This window comes from Amyelois transitella, chromosome 8 (assembly GCF_032362555.1).
Source record: "Amyelois transitella isolate CPQ chromosome 8, ilAmyTran1.1, whole genome shotgun sequence".
NCBI classification, from domain to species: domain Eukaryota; kingdom Metazoa; phylum Arthropoda; class Insecta; order Lepidoptera; family Pyralidae; genus Amyelois; species Amyelois transitella.
This window is the reverse complement of record NC_083511.1, coordinates 3,895,109-3,906,656: the sequence shown is the minus strand read 5'-3', so window position 1 is coordinate 3,906,656 and position 11,548 is coordinate 3,895,109. Positions and strand designations below refer to the sequence as shown.

Below are 11,548 nucleotides of genomic sequence, written 5' to 3'. Positions count from 1 at the left end.
CCGCGCGGAAGGTCACCCATGCGATGGACCGACCAAATAAAGTCTGTGATTGGCGGTTCACTTAACGAGTGCAGCAGGATGACTTCCAGCAGGGAGAAATGGCGGGACATCGTAAGGTGCACATTGGCGCCCGCCTCCAACACTACATGATGACCACGACCACTCTGTCAAGAGTGACACGACTAAGAAGAAGAAGATTAGAGCAGAAATTTCATCCATTGACTTCACGACTGATCGAAACAATAACAAATTTCGCTCCCCAGAGTCAACCCTAACTGATCGGCATGGATTTAGTGCTCCACGAAAATAGATTCTAGTTTCATTTGATGGGTTACACTCTTGAATGTGGACGGGATAATTCGAAAGCGTTCCGATCACGATGACACTATTTCAACTTGTCAGATTTCCATTTGGATTAGATCCCTGATTAGAACATAGTATTGTATTGTATACATTTGTTTTTGATTTATTAATACTAGCTATGAGATGTCTCACAGTATTTGTGTATATGTTTATAAATACATTTTTTACGCGAACAATCACAAAGATTGAGCTAGCCGCAAAGTGAGTTGGAGACTTGTGTGTCCAGTCAAGTCGCTTGAGTTCTAAAATAATAGATTAGCCCCTAGCGCGACATGCGCGACGCCGTTTTTATCGCACGAAAAATATCGCTGTCCCATTTCATGTCATAATAAAGAGGGAATGATTTTGGGGCATGCAAAATATCGTTTGCATGCTTTCTAAAGACTATCCCGAGCTAATAGCAAACAGTTGAGAACTTAATCGTGATTAACCCAGAGTGAGAATAATAATATTTATATTATTGAATAGTTAATGGATGTGTATTCCTCACAACTCAATAATTAATTATTTAATAACTTTCATCGTATATTTATCCCATTTGCTACTGGCTTTAGTATAAAACGAATAAAGTCTAAAATGAAAATAATTATAGAACGTGTTGTAGGAAATGCATTGCGGTAAGTATTAATTACATTACACAGACTTTACACCACCATCAAAAAGTCGTTAAAATTGGTAAAAATGAAATTACCTTCAATAATTTATGCATTTGATGGTCACGGCGCCACCTACCGGGCGTCGCTCGAAACGTAATTAAAAACAAATTTTACGACTTGCTACTTATAGAATTGTTTAATTAATAATCCCAATTTTGGAGTAATTTACGTTTCAGTAATTTTAACTTTATGATGATTGTGGCACATGAATAAATGGTCGGTGGATGTCGAAGTTAATTACTCTCATAAATTGTGTATTTATATATTTATTTGATTAACATTCATAAACACAGAAGTACTGGCAAAGTCATTAAATGGACGTATACCACCACCTTAGAGCTATAAAATGCTGATAAGTATTTGTTTATATTTAAATTTAATTGAAGACATCAATAAATGGTCTTACAAATTTTATTTCTTTCTTGGTTTACGAGAAATTATTTCAAATGTTATACTTCGATTTGAAGTGGTTTGCATTATATTTGCTACATGATTACGCATTGATTGTCAATTCTTCAGATGGAACGGCCTCGAAGAATTTGTCGACGATTGTGACTCCTCTGTCAATGATCTTTTGGATGATGGGCTTCCCGATCTCCGTGATGAGATCCTTCCAGCCTTGGTCTAGGATTTCCAGGACCGGATCGGCTAAAAAAGGACGTAAGATTCAGTTATTAAAGAATCATTTCGTCGAAATTTAGTGTTTAATCCATCTTCTGTAGTAAGTCCTGGTTGAATATGTGCTGATTTTCTTATGAAATTTCACCACATTGTAAGTGCATCGGTAATCAATCAAACTAGTGTAAGGATGAAAGTAGAGGAGTCATTGGGACTCCCTAGTGGTTGAACTTTCGAACCACTCAACCTTTTGTCTTTTAGGCTTTCTCGCTTTGGTCTTTTAGGCATTTTTAGTAGAATTATAATAAATGAATTATATGCTTACATACATATAGTCACGCCTTTAACCCTTGCAGGATAGACAGAGCCAGCAGTCATGAAAAGACTGAAAAGCCACGTTCAGCTGTATGGTTAAATAATAAGTTTCGTTGATTAATTTCATACTACATATTCGACTCAATTATTAAGATTATCAAAAAGCTAGTGTACCAACCTTTCTCCTTATTCCCATTGAACAAGTTATCCAGTTTTATATGGACCTTCTCTATAGGTTCGTACGAGGATTGGTAGCTGGCTATTTTCCAATGTTTCACTCCTTCTTCATCAGTGACGTCAGTAGTAATGTATTCTACAGTGATTTTGATGTTATCTGGAGAAAAAAATATATATTAACGACTTCCATCTCCGCAACCTTTACAGGTGAAGCTAACTTATTGGATCATGCAAAACCTAGTACAAGTGTAATCCTCTTAGTAATCTTTTCACGATATAAATGGAAAGAGACGTAGTGGACTGAGAAAAATTACATATCGATCACTTTTATGTCGAAAGATTTTTGTTACAATTTCGACTAAATCTATAACGTAGGTAATATGTCATTGTCAGAACCTACGATTGAATACTCGAGTTTCTTTCTGAGTGATTCCTGGTTAATAAATATTGTTTCGATTGCGTCATATCTCGGCCGGCTTTCGGCTTCTTCAAATCAGGTAAATATTACATGCAAGTGATACTATAAGTGCACTTAAAAACGCGGCAAAGTTTTTACATCGTTTTCTTACTTTCTTACGATATCGGATCTTTTGTTCTTTAGTTAATAGTTCTAAATACATTCATGTTTTTATAATGTAGACAATGTGCATTCGTCCACGATGTAGTTTTAAGAGATCTATATTTGTTAATTGACGTCCGATGAAAATGCTTCAGTGTAGTTGGTTCCGCCGCTTCTTCTACACATGCGCTTTGGAAGCGGTAGTAGTTATCGTTAGATTTAAGTGATGTGTCGTGAATAAGTGATACCTTGTATTCAATTTTGAAAATAAATCTATTCTATTCTAGTTCCACTCTAATCGCATCGCCATATTGGTACAATTTTACAAATATTAACATTAGTCAAAGTTATGTAAACTGAGCAGTTTTGTCTTTGCTTTTTTATTTATCAAATTCCAAATTTAATTTTATTATATATTATATATATTTCATCACCTGTTTTTATTTCAAAATCACCGTCTCCTTCAGCTGGAATCACAGCCAGTTTCCCGCCCAAAGTGTACTGGCCGGTGGCGGCGATAGGACATTCAAGAACTGTGCGGTAGGCATTTACTCCGCTTGCCCTTGACAAAAAATTTTAAGACTGTTAAATTATTCCCTTAGCGGGAAATATTTTGCTCATATATTTTAATCATGGAAAGAAAATGTTATATAAATGTCTTCTGCTTCGGCATATAGATAACGAAATTATAAAATTATGTTTAAATCAATTTCGTTTTTCATTGGGTTAAAAGTTACAAGAATCTTTATTATTTTAATATATAAAAGATAAGTGTTGGATGGGGCTTAATTGCTTTACCGCCCTGGTTTTGGCACGCGAATACTTTTTGAGCCCGGATTTTTTTCATCACGATATTATCGTTCGTGAAGAGTAATTTACTATCATATTTTAATTAATTCTGGGAATTCATATATTTACTTTATCGCTGAAATAGAGGTCGAGTAGACAACCTTTTAATGAAGCCTGGTTTTTATGATTGTATTAAAAGTTAATTTTTAGTAGACGAGTCAGCTATTTGTTTCGATGAGACAGTGACATAACAATTTGATAAATTACCTTAATGAATTTATAACCAAAATATCAATAGTAGTTGTCGGTATCTTATCTTATTGTTTTCACGGCTATAATGCTGGTACTAAAATGGTAAATAAATCTTAAGTTGTCAAAAAACGCCCAAATTTTTTTGAAAAATTTTCACGGATTAACAAAAATTGAAATTTTACTCTGACGCGGGTGGAGCTGCGGGCTCAGCAAGTTAGTTAAAAGCCTTGTTGCATCAACCTGTACTGAGTCCCTGTCAAACATAATCAGTATTCTATTCTAGACAATACATACATACATAATATCACGCCTCTTTCCCGGAGGGGTAGGCAGAGACTACCTCTTTTCACTTGCCACGATCTCTGCATACTTCCTTCGCTTCATCCACATTCATAACTCTCTTCATACCATCTCGGCGGTTTCGGGTACTTTTGACCTGACCCTTTACTAGACAATACTCACTCCAAATTAATCATTTGACATTTACTGATCCCTTCCACCTTCATGTTCCTAAATGCCAGTTTCAGGTCGCCACTGTCTCCTCTAATGTCACCAATGATGAGAGGATCTGCTGAAGGTACCCCAAGAGAAGGGATTCCAGCAGCTAGGCGGGACAACGTGGCTCTCCCTGATTCTATCAGGCAGTCGTCGTCGCTTGCCTTACAAGGTTTCACAAATGGTGCTGAAATACATACATACATACATACACATAATCACGTCTATATCCCATGCGGGGTAGACAGAGCCAACAGTCTTGAAAAGACTGATAGGCCAGCTGTTTGGCTTTATGATGGAATTGAGATTCAAATAGTGACAGGTTGCTAGCCCATCGCCTAAAAGAAGAATCCCATGTTTATAAGCCTATCCCTTAGTCGCCTTTTACGACATCCATGGGAACGAGATGGAGTGGTCCTATTCTTTTTCTTATTGGTGCCGGAAACCACACGGCGCCATGGTGCTGAAATAATTAGAAAAAAGTTGACTTAGGTAATTGACCTTACAAAAGCATGCAATGTGGTCTGAAAGTGTGGTGAATTGAGAATTTTGATGCCTGCAATTATCTTTATAATTAGGATGTTGAATCATTTCGTCTGTGTCACAGGAGGTCCAGGATTCGAATCCTGGCCAAAGCATGATACTACCTTTTGGGCTAGACAGAGCGAACAGTCTCGAAAAGATTAAAAGGCCACGTTCAGTTGTATGGCTTTATGATCTGATAATAGTATGATTTATTTGGTCAGGGGGCACCATCGATCATGGATTGGACCAGGGGGTGTGGGAGAGTTGCAGGAGAGGTGACCGGGGAAGGAGACGGGTATGGTCTAATGCACCGTAGGTCCGAATAATAAAGGGCTGAAAGATGTGTGTGATTAGATGGAGTGTTATGGAGTGGTTCCATTCTACATACATACATATAATCACGTCTATATCCCTTGCGAGGTAGACAGATTCAACAGTCTTGGAAAAGGCCACATTCAGCTCTTTGGCTTTAAGTTAGAATTGTTAGATAGAATCGTTCTATTCTAAAGTTCTGGAAACCAGACGGTACATTTATCTATTTCTCTTATGTAAAATAACTTAACAAATATGAATGTAAATAAAAGCAACGGTGTCATGGAGTTACCTTTTGCACTATTTGTTCCTAAAATGAAAGCACTGACACACACAACTATAAACCAAATCATTATTGTAATAAGTTACTATTTAGGTACCACTATTTCTTTGTCGAGTTATACTCTAGTACTGCATTACTTTAAATAAATGCAAACTAATATATACCATAATTGATGAGAATTAGAATTAATTGATTTTTTACAAAAGTGAGGCGACCGTGACGTTAACATTATGTTTATTTTTGTTGTTCCTATTTTGTTTTTGACTTGCCATGGATCATAAATGCCCAAGTTTGGCAATTATATCTTAATTGTGTTTCATTGAGATAATTAACACATTTTAAATTATATTAAGTACCAGAATTGTCATTTACCTTGAAGATGATGACCACAAAAACCCTTTGTGACCTTGTACTTCTTTCTTCCTCTTATTGAGAGATCGCTTTTAGTGATAAGATCGCCTTTTGCTGCTATGTTTTACTAATACATAATTGTGAATTTGTTGTAATTTATTGTGGTGCAATAAAGAGTTATTGTATTGTATTAAGTGAAATGTATTTTGTATGTATTCTTTTACAAAACCAAAAGTGTGATTTTTAGTTAACAAATTGACCATTAAATCAAGCTTCCTACTTGAACAGATTCAACCTGTTATTATTTACGCTATAGGAATGCTGTGTGTATTTTTACAAAAAAAGTATTTACTAGTACTATAGCTAGTACATACTAGTGTTTGCCCGCGGTTTCACTGGTATACTTACATCACTATTTTTTGTAAGAGGATGGGAACTCTATATTCTCAAATTTTATGAAGATTGTTATGGATATTTAGCGTGAAGAGTGGGAACATACACTTTCCTAATTATAATATTGTTATGATGATGGTATTAGTATGTTTATAGAAGTATGAGTTACAAAATGACCACTGTAAAATGATGCAGTGGTAATTTTGCTCAAAATGATCATAACATAATTTTGGAAACATGATCACAGTTATTTATTTACGATGACGGATCCACCAGTTGGAGTTTAATTCCACTTAGTGCACCTGTTAATTTACATGATTGCATAAGCTCTACTCGGAATACTGTTCTGCCACATTTAAATTCACATCACACTTATTTTCTCACACACGGATGTAAGAATGTGAAGAGGATTAATGAAAGCATAGTTTGACTAAGAAAATATGCAAAATAGTGTGAATTGTAACGTTGGAAGACTAGTCCAACATACCTTGATCAAATCGGAGACGTTCTGGCAAAACTAAACTAAACTGACAAGGTTACTTGCAGAGAGTAATGATGTGGATGAAGCGGAAGAAGGATGTAGTGGCGTGGTAAGTAGAAATATGTAATGTCTGCCCACCTCTCTGCAAAAGAGTTTTATGAAAGATTTCGTGAATGTAATTTTGAGAAATTTAGCATTTGATCCAGTTAAATCTTGAGAAGGAGCCCGGGGGATTACCATACATACATACATAAAATCACGCCTCTTTCCCGGAGGGGTAGGCAGAGACTACCTCTTTCCACTTGCCACGATTTATTACCATCCCAGACAGTATAAGTTTGTTAATTGTATGGGAGGCTACTATTTGATATCCATAACCAAACCAAACTATGTAAAAAGCTTAATATAAACAAAAAGCAACCAAACTTGGCTAAAATAAATAACATTCAGTTACCTGAAATGTGTGCTGGTTTCTCATATGTTTTTAAACATCCATAGGGTCTGACCTTTACCGCGTTTGCGCGACCCACAGCAAAACCTCAATCAAAAGATTATTTTTGTTGGCGACGTAAATGGTCAAACAAATGAATAAATTAAAATGACATTATTTTAAGAAAAAACACTGGGAGTGTAATCCAAAATGTGATCTGTTTACGAGGAAGTATTTTTGAACTCACATGAAAAACGTATGAGTAAATAAATGTTTCAAGAAATATTTGAGCTGCAGTTTAGGTAACATTACGAGTAATCACGACTGTGCTACAAATCCAGGTTCCTCTCCAGAGGTAACGATGTAAACGGAACTCACGCCAGGACGTAGAAAACCAAATAAACTCTGCTTCTCATATCTTTTTATCTCAGGAATTAAATTATAAACAGAAACATATTCTTAACTGGTATTTTAAGCTACTGTTATCTCGAAATTGCGTTAAGTTTAGTGCAGGCACGTAGCAAGGGGCAATGTCTCAAGACGACGAAACTTAGTTCGCTAGTTGGACCATATTATTCCTAAGTGCTCCTAACTTTTGCCGGTTCATCGCTGTGCTTGTTAAGCTATGTTTATATGTTTACTAATTTCATATATATTACGATATGATATAATTGCAGATGCGGAATCACAGTTTTATGCGACAAAAATAGCAAAATGTTTTTTTCTCGGATAGTTATACTACAATATTATTATAGGTATTAAATTTAAAAGTGTTATGAATGTAGATGAAGCGAAAGAAGAATGCAGAGATCGTGGTAAGTGGAAAGATGTAAATAAATCTGGTTAAATTATATTTATATAAAAGGAAAGTGTGACTGACAAATCTACAATACAAGTCAGCAGGCACGGGCGAAACTCTTAAAAATAATGAATAAATTATTGCATTTACGAGTACATTTATTAAAACTAACGGAGCATCTTAGAGGAGTTCATGGCATATGTTTTAAATTCCATCATTAAGACATATATAGTTAAACCTGGTTTTACAGTCGAGACCGTTGACTCCGTCTACTCCGTAAAGACGTGATTATGTATATACATATGTAAGTTGCAAGTTTATTGTAGTTAAAGCATATGAAAATATGAACATGAAATGTTCGTGCACTATTGCAAGTGCAAGGAAATATCATCTATCTTCTCGGAACATGGGAATTTCATACAAAATTCACCGTCTCAAAGCATCGCAGCGCTGCAGCCGAAGTTTCCGACGAGCAGTGTTGCCAGCCCCAATGAAGAGGAAAACTGTAGCTTATATATGTATACATAATATCACGCCTCTTTCCCGGTGTGGAATAGAATAGAATAGAATGGAATAGATTTATTTGGATACAAGGTATCACTGGTAGGCGGTTACTAAATCTCTTGCCGCGATCCCTGCATTATTTTTCGCTGCATCCATGTTCATAATTAGCTTAAAACTGTAGGTCATTTTTGAAAAGTTCACTAATGTTTGAGACCTTGGGCTCATCTCGTGAATTTCTCGACGGCATGAGCATTTTTTTTGGTCCGGTTTCCGTAAAATTCTTGATAAAATAACGCTTTTTTAAGGCGATACATCATAGATTTTGGGTCATTTTCACTTGGTTTTTTCTCATAAAATATAACTTGCATCGTTTCAATATTTTAGGATATGAAAGTAAATATATTCAATTATATTTGTGGAAGATGAAAACACGATTGGTACAAAAATCCTCGATCAAAAAAATTCAGGAACACAAGTCTAGATTTCGATTATTTATCTCAAACTATAAGGATTTAAAATTTGAATTTTGTACCAAATTGAAGATCATTAAAAAATAATAACTTCTGGAAGATGAAATTTCGATTGGATGTTTTGTTTAGACGTCATTAAACTAAATAGATGAAAACAGGAATTAAAATTGTTGCGACAATAGTACTGGACAGTAGAGTGTTGACACTTTATCTCTGTCTCATTCCTACACGACCGGGTGGGATAAAGCGCTGTCCTTTGTAAGCGTGCCTTCACTCCGCGGATCACATTCTCGGACGCAGGACCTGTGCCAGTCGCTCCGAGCGTCGTTGAAAAATATTCTGCGAAGTATTTAATTTCCCACATTCATTTTGTTTGAATTTATTTCTGTACATAATTGTCAGCTCAGGTTAATGAATTGTGTCGTTGATCTCTGAATCTTACGCGTCGCTTTTCCGTCGGCCGGGGTGATATTACGTAGGTATTTAGGATCGTGGATTTTGATACTTTTTTTTTTTGGTACTTTCTGAAATATATTATAGATAGTTTAGGTTATTTTTTAATACAGTTTATTTGTTTCGTTTAGTGTAAATCCTACTACTATTATAAAGGCGAAAGTTTGTATGGATGTTTGTTACTCTTTCACGCAAAAACTACTGAACCGATTACCATGAAATTTGGTATGTAGGTAGCTGAAGACCCAGAATAACACATAGGCTACTTTTTATCCCAGAGTTCCCGCGGGATTGATAGGGTTTCCATGCGGACGAAGTCGCGGGCGGCCTCTAGTAGGTGTATAATTTTACGTCATGTTAGCATGTTAAATGTTAGCATGTTAAAAAAAAACTTGGAAGAGCTTCCCATATGGGACAATTTACCTAGATGGTGGGTACTAATTACACTTACTAATAGATAAACATATAGATGCCTACTGAGATTTTCTCCGCAAACACTGAAGGTGAAAAATATTTCATTTGATACCGGCATGTGGCGGGGCGGCAGTAGGTAGATAGATAGATAAAACAACAGCTCCGCCGCCGTCGGTTATACTGTCACTAGTTGTTGCCCTGGTCTTTGCCTACGGAAACAGTACTTTTTACTGGATGATTGTTCTGTCTTTTTCTATAGGTACTTACTCCTAGGTAACTGTATTATTCAGGGTACCTCCTCAGCTGCAAGACGTCGCAGGGTTTACTTTTCTTCGCTTTCTTCATTTGGCACGATCACAATAATTATCCCATTATTTGATTGTTATTAATTTTTAGGAAAAATAAATTGTCTCCGATATCATCGTTGACAATGTCCGAACAGAGAAGTGCGGATGGTGTGGAGTCGACAGTTGATATTATGGACTTAGATAGTCATGGCATTATTCCGACGCCGACATCAACGACAACCCAAGATAGAAAACCATATATAGAAAACCATAGGTTCCGTAGCCATTTGGCTACGGAACCCTAAAAATATATGATATACATTACTATGTAAATTACCTTTGATTGAACGAAATCGAATAAGTAATTACGAGTAGTTTTTTTAAAACCATTACAAACTTATTCATTTTATACAAAATTTTTGCATACATCCGCAACTATATCATTGCTTATAATGTAATTTAATATACATATGTATGTTTTTTTGTAAAATTGTTTTATTGTATCAAAAACAATAAAATATTCTGATGCGGACTCCATTGCATTCGCAAACTTTATTCGGGTTACGTGAGGTCACGCGCCAGCGGCTACGGTGCGGCGGCGATCTAGCGGGGTAAGCGTGGTCGGGGGTGAGCCCCGCGCGGGGTGAGCCTCTCGCCCGCATCGAGGTACATGTCATCTGAATGTAGCGCCTTAAATAAAATGTATGAAGAAAAAGCAGTCAATTTCGTCGACAAAACTAACAAGTAATTTGGCTTCGAAGAAACAGTAGATCTACAGTTAAAACTTAAGGGTTGGCTACACTACCGACGAGCGAGACTGACGGTGCAACATATCTACATGATATTCTGTGGGATTAGTATCGAGTTCTACTGAATAATAGCATTTCAGGGAGAGGTTATATCCTGTTAAAGGAATAAAGTTACATAGTCCCTCTTAAAATTGTTTACTTAATACATACATACATACATAAAATCACGCCACTTTCTTGCCACGATCTCTGCATACTTCCTTCGCTTCATGTTTACTTAACACTTGCAAGTTATTTGATTGCACGTAATCTATATGTGTATGTGTATGTGTGTATGTATTTACAATGTATTTATGTAATTTTGTTTGTAATGTATGAATTTTTGCAGTATGCATGTGCACTTTATTGCACTACAAACTTAACGTTTTTCTGTTTGGTCAGCTGTTAGAGTGGTAGAAAATGCCAAACGGCAATGAGTCCTATTAAATAAATAAAAGTTTTTATGAGGTAGGATCACTCCACTACTTTTCTATGGGTATCATAGAAGGCGACTAGCAAAAAAGGCAAATTTATCTAATACAGCTTTTACCTTAATCATGATGTCTGTTAGATATGATTTTAAACTTTTGTGTTGCATTATGCTTCTTATAAATACTACAGGTATTAAACGCGCACATAACGTTCGTTTTATTCTATCTCGGACGTGTCGAATCATGTTACAATGATTCGAAAACTGAAAATCACCCGGCTACTGCTCCGTCTGCACGACTTGTTCTTTCAGAATGTTCTTCTGTTACGTGCGCCTTGAATACCTGTTCTATTTATATGTAAATACGGTTAATTTTTCCTAAACAGAATGCGGGAGTCAGAATG

The 11,548-nt window shown here is 36.0% G+C and overlaps 1 protein-coding gene across 1 annotated transcript; it reads right to left on the bottom strand.

The window, feature by feature from the left end:
- Positions 1-1,512: 1,512 nt before the first annotated feature.
- On the bottom strand, positions 1,513-5,414 carry LOC106139385 (circadian clock-controlled protein daywake-like). The gene is made up of 5 exons (XM_013340822.1): positions 5,354-5,414; positions 4,192-4,411; positions 3,123-3,250; positions 2,131-2,286; positions 1,513-1,667 (listed from the first exon to the last, which is right to left on the bottom strand). Exons 1-5 carry the CDS (start codon positions 5,412-5,414, stop codon positions 1,513-1,515), a joined length of 720 nt encoding a protein of 239 aa, XP_013196276.1.
- Between the last annotated feature and the right edge of the window lie 6,134 nt (positions 5,415-11,548).